Here is a 19,241-nt window from a genome sequence, read left to right on the forward strand (position 1 = left end):
TTTTTTTATTTGAAAATCAGGACAAAACAGTAAAAAGCACATTTTGGCTATTTAATTAATGCAATTGTGAAAAAAATGGCAAAATAGGCCTACATGGGGAAAGAATGTGAAAAACCGTGTTCGGTATTCGGCCTTTGGCCCAGTGTTTCATTTTGTTCGGCTTCGGCCTAGAATTTTCATTTTGGTGCATCCCTAGTCTTCCGGGCAAAAAAGTGTAGTTTTTTAAATATATTTGTTTTGGGCCATTATGCTTTGGCACAGTATCTGTCAAACGAACTCAAACCGAAAGCACAATATGCTTCATCTCTTCATCAAGTCTGTTTTCGCTGCATGTTTTAATGCGAAGCGCACACATTGTTCATGTGATCAGCTCATGATCCGGTGTTTTTTCACGTCTCAGAACGGCTGTTTTTATTGCAGCTTGGCTTATTGCATGTGCTGTGAGTTTATGAAATATTCATTTTCATTTATTTTACAGTGCAATTGTTTTACAACATATGGCTACTACTGTCATTGTTGTTATTATATTCTAATTTGTTTCTTCTTCTTAAAACACCAGTGTGAATGTAATTTAGACTGAGAGAGTATATCACAAATAAATAGAGGGTTGAGTCGCCTTTAAAGTTCAGGTACAAGTCAATTCACAGATTTTTTCTGATTTTTAAGTTTTCTTAGTTAAGAAACATGGGTTGGATCTCTTAATTTCGAACTCTCAAAGTGCACTAAATAGAATAATTTAACTTTAAAATGTACAAAATTTTAATTTTGTCCCAATTCTTCATTTGTTTTTTCTTTTCTTTTTAAATATCGCAATACATATCGTATCGTGGACTTCATATCGCAATAATATCGTATCATGATATCGTCACATCCCTATTTAACACATAAATTTGAGTCTATTCTTCAGATGATTCTAGTGCATCGGTCATATGGACTGATGTTAATCATATTTTTATGATGCTTTCGTGATGTTTTTGGAGCTTAACAGATGAAATGTCATTGCATCCTTCAGAAAAACTGTCCTTTTGCATTCTAAAAAGGAAAGAAATGACATGAAGATGAATACACGCTCACAAAAGTTTCATTTCTGGCCGAAGGGTGAGTGCATTTTACAGTAATTGGTGTCGTTAACAAACAAACACAGATGCTCGACAGTGAGACGAGCTCAGCTAATGATTCACAGGGTAATTAGGGTCAAACAGAGCTGTAAATAATACTAGTGCAATGCTGTTGATTTACAGTGAGGCGCTTTAATATCAGCCTACAGGGATTCAAAGAGATATAGCTAATCTAACCATTATCACAGATAATATTACACTATATTAGCCATCACATGCACACAAAACAAAGCTATCTGCATTTAGATCTGTCTTTTTATTAAAGCAAAGGCAGCATTAAAAACACATTTAGAAACATAATCTATTATATGCATTGATATGAAGGTCAAAAAGAGTTGCTTATTTGGCTGCACTCAATTTAATGTATCCTTGCTAAATAAAAGCATTAATTTCTCTAAAACAAATGCACGGCCCTCAAACTTTTGAAAGGTAGTGTATATTTTAAAAGTCCTTTGATTGCATTTATTATGTGATTTTGCTGACTTTTCTTAACTTGATCTGTGCTGTATGATGATATTAATACAACATACATTTTTTTCTAGCATAGCAAAAAAATATAGCAAAGACAAAAAAAAAAACTAATTATTTGAATGCTGTAATCAATTTTGAATTGGATGATTGGGGTAAATTGTACTTAATTTGTCTTCTGGGAAACATTTAGGTGTTTATGTAGCTTCTGAAGTCCAGTACCAAATGAAAAAATATGATCTTTAAACAAAATAAGAAAAATTTACACATCACCATCTTGTTCAAAAGTTTACACCCCCCTGGCTCTTAATGCATTGTGCTGCCTTCTTGAGCATCAGTACATGTTTTCACCTTTTGTAATAGTTGTGTATGAGTCCCTCAGTTGTCCTCAGTGTGAAAATATGGATCTCAAAATCATACAGTCACTGTTGGAAAGAGTTCAAATATGCAGAAGATGCTGGAAAACCAAAGAATGTGCAGGAGCTGGGGGGGGGGTTTCTGAAGAACAGCAGGCTATTGAACTGCTCAACGAGGGACTCATGAACAACTATCACCAAACATAAAAACAGTCGTGGATCATCCAGGAAACGACACACAGTATTAAGATTCAAGGGTGTGTAAACTTTTGAACGGGGTCATTTTTTTATTAATTCAGTTATTATTTTGTCTTGTGGAGAATATATAAACATCTGTTTTGTGAAATAGCTTAATCAGGACAGTATTAAATAAACAATAACATGCAATTTTCATGATCCCTCTTGTTTTGTTAAAATTATGAACATTTTGCATATTCTGCAAGGGGTATGTAATCTTATGAGCACAACTGTATACATGAATATCCAGTGTTTGCATAAATGCACAATTCCAATTAACACCGACATATGCCAGCTATTATAGTCTGCTTTCTTGAAACAAAAATATAGTTATAACCAGGTAATATTAATCAAGTCAATGCATGTAAATATGATCAATACAACAGTTGCATCTGAAGTTGACTGTACTTCAACAAATGCGCATGAATGGACATTCAGCTCATGTTCGGCTTGAACACAAACTCATGTCAGAAACACCACAGGATTTTTGGCTATGAGAACAGAACTTCGTTATTCAGGCTGAAGCCCAACAGAAGGGTTATACAGTCAAAATAACAGCAAAAAATGACTGAAAATATATCTAATATACTCTGGCTAAATTGTGCATTAAATGTGTGTTTTCCTCAAACATGCACACACATTTAGTGCTTGGCCTGAAATGAATGATTATAGAGACAATCCATAAAAATGAGATTTGAAGCACAAATGACCAGAAACACCATCAGATGATCAAAAAACGTAGGAACGTTGCTTTCATGCAATTTTTCACAGAATACTTGATTGTGATTGGTCAGTGGTGTCCTTCCATACTCAAATACTTCTGTATAATGATGCTAAACTGTATAATTGACTGTCGTCCCATTTACATTTTAAACAATTTCTTTGCAAAACATTTTTCTGCACATAAGTACATGAGTTAGTGTGTTTATATCATGTCGAGAAGACGCTGTGTTCAACTTTGAAAAAACATATCTCGAGACTTATGGCGGGGGTTTTTCCCATCCCACTGCAACTCGTGTTTTTAAATAAAAAATGCACTCAGTGTGATTGGCTTTCAGTCCTTTGTATTAAACTATGCATACAAACATGATGCTGTTTTGTTTATAGTTGTTTAAGCAACTTAATTAATTATAATTGGTTTATAAACATTAATTTAAACATTATGCACTTTTTTTCCACAGATAGTCATGTTATCTTATGCTTTGAATAAACGTGCATTAGTAATATTTTGCTCAATGCGCCCTCTTGTGGCCTCAGGAGAGAAGCCAAAAACTGTTCTTTACTCTAACTGAAATTATGCATTTTAAATTCGAATATATTTTTTATAATATTTAAGTACAAAATTCGAATTTAGATTTTCAGCCATTTTGACTGCTTTTCTAATCTTCGTTGGCTTCTAATCTTCTTTATTTGGACCAACAAGCGTCTCCGAAGCACAACCTGTAAGTACGATTATACGTTATGTGTACATTTTCAATTGAGTGCTCAAAATATCAAGATTTTTGTGCTAATATGGGATGTATACCTAGTGCAGCTTTAGGTTTCCAGGTAAACCTCGATATTACTGTCTTACTGAAATAGTTCTGATAATTAGGGTTGCAAAAAGGTGGAACATTTCCAGTAAATTTCGGAAATATTCCAGAAATTTTGGAAACTTTCCAGGATTTTTTTTTTGAACATTCCAGGGATTTTTTGTAACGTTTCCAGAAATTTACCGGAAATTTTCCACCCCTTTGCAACCCTACTGATAATTCACTGTGAACCCACTATTTCCTAAAGAATGTGTCGATTAATGTAGACTGTCGTTCTAATTACTTTGTTTAATAACAAAGAATGTAGGCATATTTTGGTTTACAAACTGTATTGTTTCATCAGTTAGCACTCGGCTAACGTATCCACCATTATTGTTTTGTGAAGTGTTTACAGTTTAGCAGCTAAACTTTAGCTGTGGGCACGATTCGCTTGCATAAGTGTTAAATAAAAAGTTTTTAAGTCTGCACATTGCATATATCTGCACACAGCTGTATTACAGTTTCTATATGCAACTGTACTCCTAAAACGTCTGTATTAAGTTATACTGTATAAATAGCACATGAAATGAACTAAAAGCTACAACAATCCAATTCTGAATTCATGGGGTGTTTGATGTGAACAAGAGGATTTTGCGCAGTCTGACCTCGTACAGATAATACAATAACAACAACACAGTCAGACGCCTCACAACCCATCGCTACATCGATCCGGCAGTGCTTTAATTAAACACAATGACTTGCATATTTAATGGGCGCTGCTATTATTCTCCTACAGTCCATCTGCATTTGAGAGAAGAATGCAAACAAAAGTCACATGACATCAAAACCCACTCGATTTACTTTCTAATTCATGTTCCTGGCACAATAACCTGATTAACAGTTTCAAAATCTACCAGCCAACGATTAACATACATTTTGGTTCATTTGAGTCAAAAATCAGCCTTACTAGTCCACTAAAAACACTCTGAGCCAATAACAACTTGACCACAGACACAAAAACAATGCCTATGACTATTAATTTTGCATTATTAATTAATGTAATTGCATACTATTAAGTGTAATAAGCGTCTATGAAGGCGTGCTCTCTGCCTGTCCTTCGTTAAATCGGGTGTCCCTCGTCTCAGTCATTAGACACTGATCTTCAGGGAATCTCCTGCAATTCATCACATTAATGACAAAACAGCATCACATCATGTTGCCGTAGTAACCAAGACACACACACACACACACACACACACAGAGATTCCATTCCAATCCACATGGATTTACCAGAATAAAACCACTGGAATGCAACATCATCTAATCTTCAATAAATGCAAAGAAACAAAGCAATTGTGACAGGCCTAACAACCATTTAATTTAGTTGACACATTTTTTGGTCAAACTGAGCAGATAAATGAGAAAAATTACATATCCTGATGAAAAATTTCACACACACACACACGTAGGCAGGCAGGCAGACAGATAGATAGACAGATAGATGATAGACAGGTAGATAGATAGATAGATAGATAGATAGATAGATAGATAGATAGATAGATAGATAGATAGATAGATAGATAGATAGATAGATAGATAGATAGATAGATAGATAGATAGATAGATAGATAGATAGATAGATAGATAGATAGATAGATAGATAGATAGATAGATAGATAGATAGATAGATAGATGATAGACAGGTAGACAGATAGATAGATAGATAGATAGATAGACAGATAGATAGATAGATAGACAGATAGATAGATAGACAAGTAGACAGATAGATAGATAGATAGATAGACAGATAGATAGATAGATAGATAGATAGATAGATAGATAGATAGGTGGGTAGATAGATAGATAGATAGATAGATGGATAGATGATAGACAGATAGGTATGTGGATAGATAGATAGATAGATAGTTGATAGATAGATAGATAGATAGATAGGTGGGTAGATAGATAGATAGATAGATAGATAGATAGATTGTGGCTAATAGGTTTGGGTCTGGGGTCAGGACAGGTGAAGGATGCTCTAGAGGCCCACATCAGGACCGCTCCACGGATGCCCGTCTGTCTCCATCACAGCATCACAGCATCACAACATCACTAAACCCAAGAGCAGCATCAGATCTACTCAAACACACAGACCAAACAACACCTCACGCTAACAGCCCGATTCTATCATTTCCATTCTAAGCGTCACGTTTTTACATTTGCGTATGTGAATAAATAAGGTAAAGCAGATCATATATTCACGACACGTCGACCGATCGCCGTTTGCGCCGTTATTCGTCCCTCATCAGCAGCGAAGGTGTTTTACCTGCCCACTGTCTGGTTGGCCAGTTGTCGCATTCGGTTGAATTGCTTCTTCATCTTCCTGCAATTTGCGCGTGAATCCCGATGGAAGAAACACCAGCTGACATTCCTCACTTAAAGAACACCCGTCAGGAAATATTCCACGGCTCGGGCCATAATGAACGATTCCGCTTCGGTGTGCAACCATCACCTGTCGCGAAAGAAAACGCCAGAAATCATCATTTGCGCTCGAGACTCGGGATGCTCCGCTGAGCGCTGGTGACGCGGCGGGGAAGCGGGGCATTGTGGGTAATGTAGTTCTGTGAGACTGGCTGGAACTACAATTTGACAGTCTGAAGGTCGCGAGAACGTCTTGCATTCAGTTTATGAGATCAAAATAAAGTTTTGAAGCTTTTATAACATTCAAGTAAAAATTCCAGTGAAAAACAAAATCAAAATGACATGCAGCTAATAAACTGAAGTCATTGCTGTGGCTTAACATAATTAGCCCTGAAAAAAAAAGTATAATTTACAGAATATGTTTGTAAAAACAAATAAATAAATAGGAATGGAAACAAAACTATCAGTAGGCGACTAATAAAATCTAGTTATCCTAACAATGTTGCCATCGTGTGGATGTCTTGAAGAAGTACAGCATTGACAGAGAATCAAAATTCAATGTCAGATTAAAAAAATCAAAAAACAAAACAACAACTGTTTTCTTTTTCATTCTCTTGGAATGACCGAACAAACTAACGAATTAATATATATACACATACATTTGGAATAAGTAACATTAAATGACGATAATCATATCATACACCGCAGATTATAAGTTAAGTGTGATTTAAATTCTCATTTTTCAGATTCTGCCAACTTTGTTTTATTGGTGGGTAAATATCATATTCATGCATGCAAATGGGAAAAAAATGTAAGCCCTCCTTTAATATATTTCTTTGTGAGTTTGTGAAAATGTTTCAGAGCTGTAATAAGTAGGCCTACTTTACATTTACATTTAGTCATTTAGCAGATGCTTTTATCCAAAGCGACTTACAAATGAGGACAATGCAAGCAATCAAAATCAACTAAAGAGCAATGATAAGCACGTGCTATAACAAGCCTCAGTTAGCTTACACATAGCAAGTTTTTTTTTTATTATTATATAATAAATACACATTTTTTACTTTAAAACTTTCCTTTAAAAAACTAACGCCTCTCTACCTCAAAATATCTCATTATTATTTATTATTGTTGTTTTAATGTATTTTTATTTTATGTCTTTTTGTACTTCTTCTATTGATTCTTGCTCCTTGTGTTTTTCACAGTGACTCTAAAAAACTTTTTGACTTCACATTTATACAAAACAATGTCTTATTGTGTAAAACCATTTATTTAATAATTTGCGGTCACAGTCGCTTTCTGCGGCAGCGTCATTGGGGCGTGTCCTCTGCGCAGAATCGGTGATGTCAGTCTGCGCATGCGCGCTGTGGAGTGTCAGAGAGGAAAGATGGCGGCCCTCAGAGCGGGTCTCCTGACCCGAGCTCTTACTAAAGGAAAAACACCGGGAATCTCAAACATTATCCTCGGAACAAGAGCAGGTGCTGTCTTACACATATGTTATTTCATATTATGGGAATATACGCTATAAAAGCAGCGTTTTATAGTATCTAATGAATGATAACCTTCATGTCAAGGCTGCGGAGCTAACATGCTAAGCGAACCCCTAATAGTGTTTTTACGTGATTGTAAACAAATGCAATTAATTGCTGTTTTGTTTTAACATATTATAAATTAAATGCCGTGTTATGTTTTTTTCTACGTGTGTTTCTTCAAAATGTGCAATTTTGTTGGCCTTGTGTGCACCTGATTGTGTATTATATACTATAAGATGTATGTTTTTTAGATGATAGATTTAATTACTTAACGTAATTAAACTAGCTATCTAAAATACAAGTTTATACATGATAGTGTTTTTGTTTATGTGTGTCTAAGGTAGTCTGGAGTACTCTTTTCTTGTCTGATTTCTTCTCTTGTTATTGTGTGTAATGTGTAATCATAATAATGTTACAGCATCTGGTCCTTCTAAGGACACATTACCCGGTGCGTACCCCAGAAGCCCAGAGGAGATGGCAGCATCGGCCAAAAAATACAACATGACGCTGGAAGATTACAAACCTTATCCTAATGACGGCATGGGGCGAGTGTCTGTTAGCACACTTTGAGTGAATAATGTATTTTGTTTCCAGGAAGATGAATGGCTGATAATGTATTTAAATACATTTGCTCTGTTGTTACGCAGGTACGGTGATTACCCCATGCTTCCGGAGCGATCGCAGCAAGAGAGAGACCCCTGGTATCAGTGGGACCATCCTGATCTCAGGAGGAACTGGGGAGAGCCGGTGAGTTTAACGTTCATCCTATAAATCCTGGTTTTTGTTTGATGCATCCACACAAGTGCACACATGCATTTACAAAGCCATTTTTCTGTTTTTTGACACTTGACAGCATGCACATTTTTCATGCCGCTCTTCAATTCCATTGCATGCTTTTTGAAAGTACTATGGAATATAGTGTTTAAAGCACCATGCATTTTTGCCTACATGGTGACACGACTCCAGTCCATCAATTAACATCTTGTGAAGACAAAAGCTGCATGTTTGTAAAAACAAATCCATCAAGACATTTTTTTTTTTTTAGCTTTTATTTGGTTCATCTTAGGTCAAACAGAAAGTAACAATAACGTAAATATAGTAATATACTATAAATAATAGATATACACATATAACATACAACCATACATTAATTCAGATGAAGAAAAACGAAAAAAAATAAAAACAAACAGGTAATCACAGTTATACATTGAAATAAAGAAAGAAAGAGAATAAATTAATAATTAAATAAAATAAATAAACAAATAAAATTAAGATACAGTTGTCTCCTTAAAATATTTCAGAAAAGGGCTCCAGACTCTCAAAAAAAGTTTAAGCTTTTGTTTTATCTCAAACCGAATCTTTTCCATCCTGAGAGCTTGTAAAAAAATCAAAAACCCATTGGCGATAAGGAGGGGGAGCCTGGCTGCTGACTTCCAATTCATAAGAATAAGTCGCCTAGCCAGTAGAGTTGCTAATGCTACACTATCAGCCTGTGATATGTTTAATTTAACAGATTCTGGCAAAATCAATAAGACACTTTTAACCCATAATCCATAATAAGCTTCCTCCAGTAGGGTTGTGACGGTGAGGAAATTTTCCCACCTGTTAATCGATGTGTGACAACACCGGTATCACCGCGGGGGCGGGGCGTTCCCTCTTTTCCTGCCCTTCCTTCGCTTTTAAATAGCTTGAAAGCGCCATGCGCATTTTACTTTCACTTTCGGATTAGCAGCAATGCCTAATATAAAATAACAAATAACTTACATAAAGTTTAATAGGTATACAAAACTGGAAACAAGTAAACATGTATAATATATAACCAAATAAATAAGAAACGTAGAACGTTTATTAGCAAAACGAGTATGTCTCTCCTCACTCTTCTTGTCGGTCTCGCCTCACTCTTTTTGTCTGTCTCGCCTCACTCTTCTTGTCTGTCTCACCTCACTCTCCTCACTGGAGAAATTAAATCTGATCTGTGTTGGAGTCTGAGACGTAATATATGCTGTATTTGACACACATATATGAGTAGTGCTACTGTTTTCGTGATTTCTGTTACGATTATTGCGGGAATGTGTTAGTGTTGTTTCTAAGCATTTTTATTCAACGTAATATTAAGATACGGGTTCTTTAGGCTGATCTGACGTTGTTAAATGACATACTTAGTTGCATTTCGAATTTGCACATAATATACCCGTACATACAAAATTGTCGATTTGTTGTTATTCCCTATTTACTTGTTCTATTTTTATTCTTTCATTATCTGTGTCACTGTCATTCTGTTACACCGTGGAAGTCACGAAAACGAATTCCTCGTATGTGTAAACATACCTGGCAATAAAGCTCATTCTGATTCTGATTAATGCAGATACATGGCATGTCAGAGCTGACAGATTGTCTCATCATGTTCTCATCTCTTCAGGATTTTGGAGGAAGATGAGGGTGAAGGAGATACTCAGGACGGCGACACAGGCATGGAGTCCTGCGACAAAGCATCCCGTGTACCTGGCCTTAGGTAACTGTGTCTATGTGTGTGTTTTCACCTGTCAGCTGGTGCTTGTATTATTCAGACGCATCCAGAATGCTGGAGTGATCTGGTCTCGTATCTGCAGGAACTGCAGCGCAGCAGCTGGATGCATCCTTCAACACCAGCGCCGCTCTGGAGATCTTCGAGATGGATTTCGCTGATTCATCCATGGACATGAAGCTCAGAGGAACTCTGCCCACTTCTAACAGGTCAGTTATTCTGCAAACTTCGACTGTGTTTGGAATATCATACAGTACTGCTGCCATATGATATATATTATACAGCATACCATTCAAAAGTTTGGGGTCTGCAAGATTTTTTATGTTTTTGAAGTCTCTTCTGCTCACCAAGGCTGCATTTATTTGATCAAAAATACAGTAAAATTGTGAAATATTATTAGAATTAAAAATAGCTGTTTTCTATGTCAATATCTGTTCAACTGTAATTTATTTCTGTGATCAAAAGCTGTATTTTCAGCATCATTACTCCAGTCTTCAGTGTCACACGGTCTTCAGAAATCATTCTAATATGCTGATTTGCTGCTCGAGAAACATCTCTGATTATCATCAATGTTGAAAACACTTAAAATTTTTGTGGAAACTGTGATGCATTTAATTTTTCAGGATTCACAGATGAATAGAAAAGTTCAAAAGAACTGCATTTAGTCTTTCACAAAAAAAAAAGAAGAAGAAAAAAAGTTACTGAATGTTAAAAGCATTTTACATAAATTTTAACTGAAAATGCAAATTAACCTTGCACTCTAGCATTGTGGCCATGTCTTTTGCATAGACATACACATTCAGAATGTGTAGAAATCTCGTTGAGTTAGTGTCCTCATCTGAAGGTATTTGTGAAGTGATTGTCTGAATGTGTTTGGATGTTTATTACAATCTCTCTCCACACTGAGGTGTACAGAAAACATTCAAAAACTTCTACTTAGTTTTGACATGAAGTGATGGAGCTGCAGCGGTTTGGTGATGTCTCTTCCTCGAAGGTGAATTTATCTTTATATTAATAGCATTTCCCCCCAGCAGTGACAGAATAGCAGAAATACCGGTTGAACATCAGCTTTGGTTTAGAGAGCAGAATGAGTTCTGTGCGATCTAACACGCAAAAAACACACGTGTGTGAACAGGTTTCGTCGTGTGTCACTCTCACTGAAGTGTTATCAATTTGTCGTTTTACAAATTGACACAAAAATGGAATTTCCAGTTTTTCTCTCGGGTTATTAGTTATATATATATATATATGTGTATATACAGTAGTCAACATTTGAAGTGGATCAAAAAAATTAATTAAAGTTGTCCTAACACAAGAACACATTTTGGTTTTAGGACAACTTTGATGAAAGGTTTTGATCCACTTCAAATGTTGACTACTGTGTGTATATATATATATATATATATATGTATGTATATTTATCAGTGCCCTCCATAAGTACTGTTTGCTGTGGAGTCAAGACATTTTCAAATATGATTAAAAGATGAATATGAGATAAAACTACAAATTGTCACATTTTATTATTGGGTGATGAGAGAAAAGCAAGCAATTTGGATGCTAAAAGAAAAGAGGAAGTCAATTAAAAACAAAGAGCGTGGAGAAATCAAGAGTTTGGAAACCACCGGCAACATCAGCAACTAACAACGACCTGATCGGCTGAGAAAAACAATGACAGACAAATCATAAAAGTGTGAAAATGAACCGTAAAATCACCAACAACCTCCAGAAAGCTGGGTGATGCTCTGACAATCTACTGTGCGCAGGAGACTTCGACACAGAATTACAGAAGCTACAGCAAGATGCAAACCTCTGATCAGCAACAAAAATGTAATGATGATTTAATGTATGATGGCAGCAGCTGAATGAATTTAGAAGGGTACAAAACCATCTTGGCTACCAATATTCAAGAAAATGCCACCAGACTCATCAGAAAGCGCTTCATATTGCATCAGAACAATGACCCAAAACACCCTGCCAGTTCAGTCGAGGAGTTTATCAGGGCAAAGAAACATAGAGTCTTAGATTGCCCAAATCAATCTCCAAATTTAAATCCGACTGAACATGAATTTCACCGGCTGAAGAGGAGACTAAAGGCAGAAACTCCCCAAAACAAGCAACAGCTGGAATTGGTTGCATTAAAGGCTGTATATATATTTATATATATAAATAAATGGATAATGTACCTTAATAAAAGTACATGTAATGTGTCAAGGTTGCAAGTTATCACTCAGTGGGGACCAGCTAGTGGTGCACAAAATGCTGCTAATGTTAAAATGTGTCCCTGGAGTACAAAAGCAGTGTTAAGTCGCTGGGGTATATTTGTAGCAATAGCCAACAATACATTGAATGGGTCAAAATGATCCATTTTTCTTTTATGCCAAAAATAATTAGGATGTCAAGTAATAATCTTTATTATTATTGCATAAACAATGACCCAAAACACCCTGCCAGTTCAGTCGAGGAGTTTATCAGGGCAAAGAAACATAGAGTCTTAGATTGCCCAAATCAATCTCCAAATTTAAATCCGACTGAACATGAATTTCACCGGCTGAAGAGGAGACTAAAGGCAGAAACTCCCCAAAACAAGCAACAGCTGGAATTGGTTGCATTAAAGGCTGAGAAACGCATTTCAAAGGATGAGATCAAGAGTCTGGTGATGTCTGTGTTATCGCACGCACTAAATAATAGCTTTTAATCTTTTACAGTAACTGTTCCAATGCTTACGCTCACATATGAACTCTAAAAGTGCTGTCCTTTTTTATTTGGTAAAACATGTATGTGTTGAAACCGCTAATAATAAAATGTGGCATTCTGTAGTTTTGTCTCATATTCATCTTTTAATCATATTTGCAGATGTCTTGACTCCACAGCAAACAGCAATTTGGTCTTTACTTTTTTGCACCCTCAGATTCCAGATTTTCAAATAGTTGTATCTCAGCCAAATATTGTCCTATCCTAACAAACCATACATCAATGGAAGCTTATTTATTCAGCTTTCAGATGATGTATAAATCTCAATTTTTTAAAATTGACTCTTATGACTGGTTTTGTGGTACAGGGTCACATACAGTATTATGATAGATAATATTTTATTTTTAGCATATCTAATGAACATGGGATTTGTGCATTTATTGTTTTGTTTGTTTTTTAATTTAATAATTGTAGCTGAAAATAATCAGACATGAGTTGACTCGTGTGTGTGTGTGTGTGTGTCAGGTTTCACAGTCTGATCTGGGTGGCGTTTGATATGGAGGTGAAGGGCTCGTCCGGGCGACTCATCGGCGGCAGTGAGAGCGGAACCGTGACCGTCTTCAGCCCCGACGCTATTCTCAGCGCGGGAGAGGACGCCGTGATCGGACAGTCCAACAAACACACAGGCCCTGTGCTCGCGCTCGACTACAACCGCTTCCAGGTACAGCTCAGACTCTCGCTTAACATCCGATCACATCCGATGACGCTTTCACAAACACACGTGTGTTTCCTCCGCATCAGAGTAACCTCATCGCCTCCGGAGCCAGCGATTCAGAAATATACATCTGGGACTTGAACAACTTCAGTAATCCCATGACGCCGGGCACAAAGTCACAGGTAGGAACCTTTCTTCGGTGCTGTATTGTTTGGTCAGTGTTCACAGCATCGTAAAGTGACTGCGTTTGTCTCTGTCTCTTCAGCTCTGTGAGGTAAGAGGAAGGTCGTTGGTTTTTGTGAGGGTTTGTGGTGGTTTTGCTGTGGTTTGGGTTTTGATTGACCTCTTCTCTAACCATTCATCTCACTAAACAATGGGTTACTACCTAAAAACACAGTTCATCTGAGTGTGTTTGGTTGTTTTGAACAGTAATGAATTGCAGTAACTGCATTAAATCTTCACCTGGTGGTTTGTAGGAAAGTCACTGGTTTTAGCTGCATGCTTGAGCATGTCACTAAAAATGTATATATTTTAATATTAGAATGGGTGTCTAACTGGTTATATATAGATATGAGGTCATTAATGATTAAAACGTGTATTTAAATATTATAATGGGTGTATAAATGGATATAGATAGATATGAGGTCACTAATATTATAATGGATAGCTAAATTGGTATAGATATATATGGGGGTCACTAAATATTTGAAAAAATATATATATATATATATTAATGGATGGCTAAAATGGTATATAGATATATGAGGTCATTAAATATTAAAATATGTATATTTTAATATTATAATTAATGGGTATAATGAAAAAAGTCAACACACGTAGGCTCCAAAAATACAAAAATTTAGTAACAGACGATCACACAGGTGATGTTTGGAGTTTTCATTATCAATATTTTTTGTGGAGCACCCTGTTTGAAAGTTTTTCCAGTGATGTGCGTGCTTTTGTTTTTATTAAATTTTTAAATTTTTATTTTTTTTACTGAACTGGTTGAATGGACATATGTATGGACATCGATGAGGTCACTAAATATTAAAATTGAAATATTTTAATATAATGATTGGCTAAATGGGCTAAATATATCTATATATAAGGTTACTAAATATTAAATTTAATAAATTATAATGATTGGCTAAATGGGTATATATTTATATATGAGGTCAGTAAATATTAAAATATATGTATTTTTTTTGTGATTGATTTTTAATTTTTATTTGAAATAATAACATTACAGAGCTTGAATAACAGTGTAAATACCAAGGAAAGAAAAAAAAAAAAAAAGTACAGTGAATAATACTTTAGGGTAACTTAAAAGGAACATACAAATAAACCACGGCAGCAAATTACCACACAGAATAATGCATCTTCAATTTAAAATATATTTTATTATAATGTTTGGGTTTTGATTAACCTCTTTAAAATCTCTTTGTAAAGTTCAGCTGAATAAACAATGGGTTGCTACCTAAAACCAGTTCTGGGACAGTGTTTTTTGGGATGTTTTTGTGAGTGTTTTGTGTGAAGTCTCAGGCGTTGTGCTGGTTCTGTCGTGTGTTAGCCGGCAGAGGACGTGAGCGTGGTGGCGTGGAACAGTCAGGTGCAGCACATACTTGCGTCTGCAAACCCCAGCGGGAAAGCCATCGTCTGGGATCTGAGGAAGAACGAGCCCATCATCAAAATCAGTGACCACAGCAACAGGGTGAGAGCATGCACACTAGGGCTGGGTTTTGACACAAATTTCAATATTCGATTCTCATTCACAAGCTTGCGATTCGATTACCGATTCGATTCTCATTCACAAACTTGCGATTCGATTGCAGATTCGATTCGATTCTCATTCACAAGCTTGCGATTCGATTAGATTCTCATTCACAAACTTGCGATTCGATTGCAGATTCGATTCGATTCTTATTCACAAGCTTTCGATTACTGATTCGATTCAATTCTCATTCACAAGCTTTCGATTCGATTACTGATTCGATTAAATTCTCATTCACAAGCTTTCGATTCGATTACTGATTCGATTCAATTCTCATTCACAAGCTTGCGATTCGATTACTGATTCGATTCTCATTCACAAGCATTCGATTCGATTGCTGATTCAATTCGATTCTCATTCACAGGCTTGCGATTCGATTACCGATTCGATTCAGTTCTCATTCACAAGCTTGCGATTCGATTGCCGATTCGATTCTCGTTCACAAGCATTCGATTCGATTACGATTCAATTCAATTTTCATTCACAAGCATTCGATTCGATTCGATTACAGATTCGATTCTCATTCACAAGCTTGCGATTCGATTCGATTACCAATCCGATTCAATTCTCATTCACAAGCATTCGATTCGATTACCGATTCGATTCTTATTCACAAGCTTGCGATTCAATTACCGATTCGATTCGATTCAATATTGATTATTTTGGCTATATATCAGGTACAGTACATGCCAAATTTTCTCAAGGAAAAAAATCTCTCAACTAAAATATACATGAGAGTCAGCTGGTACAACATTACTATGATATTAAAGGTTAAAACTGACTGATTTGTTAATTACGCTTAATGAAGTTTTAAAATAATAAAGTAACAATTACATAATAATATTTCTACTTCAATTCGTTTTTTTTTTATAGATGCACCGGGGACCTGATTATAGCACTTACAACCTGGAAAAGTCAGATTTTGATGATATGTCACCTTTAAAGATTGATTTTCACAGAACACAGTATGAACAAACAAAATAAAAACAGATTAGTTTAAAACATAATTTCATTACAGTTTAATTTTTTAAATACTTACAAATTAAATAGTTCTGTTTAAAGGTATGTTGTTTTAAAAAATAATGCATTTTATTATTTGTTGTTAAATATTATATGTAATGTAGTATTATTATTGTTATTATGATTATTAGGGTTAAATGTCTCATAGATTTTTGTGTGGTTAATATTTTGAATCAGTTTTTTTAAAGATTCATTTTCACAGATGCTGTGAATAAAAAAAATTACCTTTCAACAGATCATAGTTCCAATATTATTAAATTAAAGAGATGTTAATTTATACCAAAAATAATAATGCATTTTATTATTAATAATCATATATAATATATAAAAACATCTAAAAAATGTTATTGTTATTGTTATTATTATTATTTTATAGACTAAATAACATCATAAAATATAATAATATTGCATTATTTTAGTACAATTTAACATAGCTATTTATTTAATATATATGTATTATAAAATCTGCATTTTATTATTACTATTATTATTATTATCATTATTAAAATATAGACTAAATAACTAAATAATAATAAATAAATAATATATGATAAATTTAGTAATTGTATTATAAAATCTGCATTTTATTATTATTATTATTATTAAAATATAGAATAAATAACTACATAATAAAGGAATGATGATCACATGATCTCTCTCTCTGTTCTTAGATCTCGGCTTCGTTTGACACCAGCGACCCGTTTGGAACCGGTCAGACTCTTCCTCCTCTGCAGGTTCCTCAGCCCTCAGTCGAAACCACCATCATCCCTCCGCTAAAAAAGCCACCCAAGTGGGTACGGAGGCCCGTAGGAGCATCTTTCGCTGTGAGTATTACAGAGACATTGAGAAATCTGGTAAGATGTGTCTATGACGAAAAATGTTCGTCAGCAAAGTTTTTTCCCCTGACTAAGACGAGACGATAATAAGGTCATTAAACGATAACTGAGACTATATCAGCATGCAATATTGTTGACGAAAATGTTGTTAAAAGAACAAAAACTTCACCAAACCCTTTTAATTTTTGTTGAGCCAAAACATTTCAGACTGCTGTACAAGACTCTATTATGCGAGCGTTTCACGTGCCAGATATCAAGAGCTCAAATCCCTCAATCAAAGCTTTTCTCTCTGCTTTTTGCTTTATACAATCTGGCAACCATTCATACGCGCTCTCTCTCATGATCTGAAAACACCGACATAAAGTACTGTACAAGTAAGCTGGAGTTCAGCGATCTCCGTTTAAATGAAAGCATCATTCAGCAGTCTGTGTTCTGTCAGGGATCTCCACTGTATTGTTTGCTGATTGTAGCGTTACTTACGCAACCTCTGTTGGACAATAAGTTTTTTTTGCCATTGTTTTAAAATAGAAACATTAGGCTAATGCAATTTGGAATTATTGTAAAATAAATTTCCCAAGTGAACACAATCATTGCAATTAAAATTGAGCAAAATAATCATTTTTAACATTGTACAGAAAGACGAAAATGTGTAAGTTTACACTGACTAAAATGCTCAGACATTTAGTCGACCAAAACTAAAACGGGACAAGTTGACTAAATGTGACCCTGGAGCACAAAACCAGTCTTAAGGGTCAATTTTGTGAAATTGAGATTTATGCATCATCTGAAAGCTGAATAAATAAGCTTCCATTGATGTATGGTTTGTTAGGATAGGACAATATTTGGCTGAGATACAACTATTTGAAAATCTGGAATCTGAGGGTGCAAAAAAATCTAAATATTGAGAAAATCATCTTTAAAGTTGTCCAAATGAAGTTCTTAGCAATGCATATTACTAATCAAAAATTACTTTTTACAGTAGGAGATTTACAAAATATCTTCATGGAACATGATGTTTACTTAATATCCTAATGATTTTGGGCATAAAAGAAAAATCTATAATTTTGACCCAGACAATGTATTGTTGGCTATTGCTACAAATATACCCCAGCGACTTAAGACTGCTTTTGTGCTGCATTTGGCATAAAAGAAAAATTGATAATTCTGACCCATACAATGTATTGTTGGCTATTGCTACAAATATACCCCAGCGACTTAACACTGCTTTTGTGCTCCAGGGTCACAAATATGATAAAAACTAAAAGTTACATTTGACACCAGACTAACACTAAGACTAAATAAAATAAAAAAATAGCTGACAAAATGAACACTGTTGAGCTTCCTGTGAGTCTGTGCTTGCTTCTGTCTCCTCTAGTTCGGAGGGAAGCTGGTGACGTTTGAGAGCCCTAATGTGGCTCCGCAGCAGCAGCAGCCAATCCGGCGACAGGTGCATGTGAGTCAGGTGACCACAGAGACGGAGTTCCTCCAGCGCTCGGACGAGCTGCAGGCCGCTCTGCAGTCAGGATCCTTCAGCAGCTACTGCCACGGCAAGATCAGCAGCGCCCCGTCGGACGCCGAGCAGGACATATGGAGGTTCCTCATGGTACAAACATTTACACACAACTACAACTCCACATGTGACCTGGACCCTGCAGCACAAAAGCAGTGTTAAGTCGCTGGGGTATATTTGTAGCAATAGCCAACAATACATTGTATGGCTCAAAATTATCAATTTTTCTTTTATGCCAAAAATCATTAGGATATTAAGTAAAGATCATGTTCCATGAAGATATTTTGTACATTTCCTACCGTAAATATATCAAAACTTAATTTATGAGTAGTAATATGCATTGCTAAGAACTTCATTTGAACAACTTTAAAGATGATTTTCTCAATATTTAGATTTTTTTTGCACCCTCAGATTCCAGATATTCAAATAGTTGTATCTCGGCCAAATATTGTCCTATATCCTAACAAACCATACATTAATGGATAGCTTATTTATTCAGCTTTCAGATAATGTATAAATCTCAATTTTGAA

General features: G+C 35.4%; 2 protein-coding genes across 2 annotated transcripts in view; both read left to right on the top strand.

Moving 5' to 3' along the window:
* The window catches only part of LOC107732750 (protein transport protein Sec31A-like), a 45,219-nt gene that overhangs the window by 4,395 nt on the left and 21,583 nt on the right, over positions 1-19,241 (top strand). Inside the window, exons 2-9 of the mRNA XM_016544169.1 lie at positions 10,063-10,155; positions 10,253-10,376; positions 13,384-13,579; positions 13,660-13,755; positions 13,839-13,847; positions 15,144-15,284; positions 17,036-17,188; positions 18,576-18,803. Of these exons, the coding sequence (XP_016399655.1) occupies positions 10,077-10,155; positions 10,253-10,376; positions 13,384-13,579; positions 13,660-13,755; positions 13,839-13,847; positions 15,144-15,284; positions 17,036-17,188; positions 18,576-18,803 (1,026 nt within the window). The 5' untranslated portion in view covers positions 10,063-10,076. The remainder of the gene's footprint in view (positions 1-10,062; positions 10,156-10,252; positions 10,377-13,383; positions 13,580-13,659; positions 13,756-13,838; positions 13,848-15,143; positions 15,285-17,035; positions 17,189-18,575; positions 18,804-19,241) is intronic.
* Positions 7,426-8,429, top strand: LOC107732759 (NADH dehydrogenase [ubiquinone] 1 beta subcomplex subunit 8, mitochondrial-like). The gene is made up of 3 exons (XM_016544177.1): positions 7,426-7,589; positions 8,062-8,188; positions 8,291-8,429. The coding sequence occupies exons 1-3, from the start codon at positions 7,469-7,471 to the stop codon at positions 8,412-8,414; spliced, it is 372 nt and encodes a 123-aa protein (XP_016399663.1). The 5' UTR covers positions 7,426-7,468; the 3' UTR covers positions 8,415-8,429.

The sequence above is a fragment of the Sinocyclocheilus rhinocerous genome, unplaced genomic scaffold (assembly GCF_001515625.1).
Source record: "Sinocyclocheilus rhinocerous isolate Xijiao unplaced genomic scaffold, SAMN03320098_v1.1 scaffold159, whole genome shotgun sequence".
Lineage (NCBI taxonomy): Eukaryota > Metazoa > Chordata > Actinopteri > Cypriniformes > Cyprinidae > Sinocyclocheilus > Sinocyclocheilus rhinocerous.

Excerpts from the sequence above, each read along its gene's own strand:
- LOC107732759 (XM_016544177.1), top strand. The coding sequence starts at position 7,469 with ATGCGCGCTGTGGAGTGTCAGAGAGGAAAGATGGCGGCCCTCAGAGCG. Across the intron at positions 7,590-8,061 it reads TATCCTCGGAACAAGAGCAG|CATCTGGTCCTTCTAAGGAC; the intron begins GTGCTGTCTTAC and ends ATAATGTTACAG. Across the intron at positions 8,189-8,290 it reads TATCCTAATGACGGCATGGG|GTACGGTGATTACCCCATGC; the intron begins GCGAGTGTCTGT and ends GTTGTTACGCAG.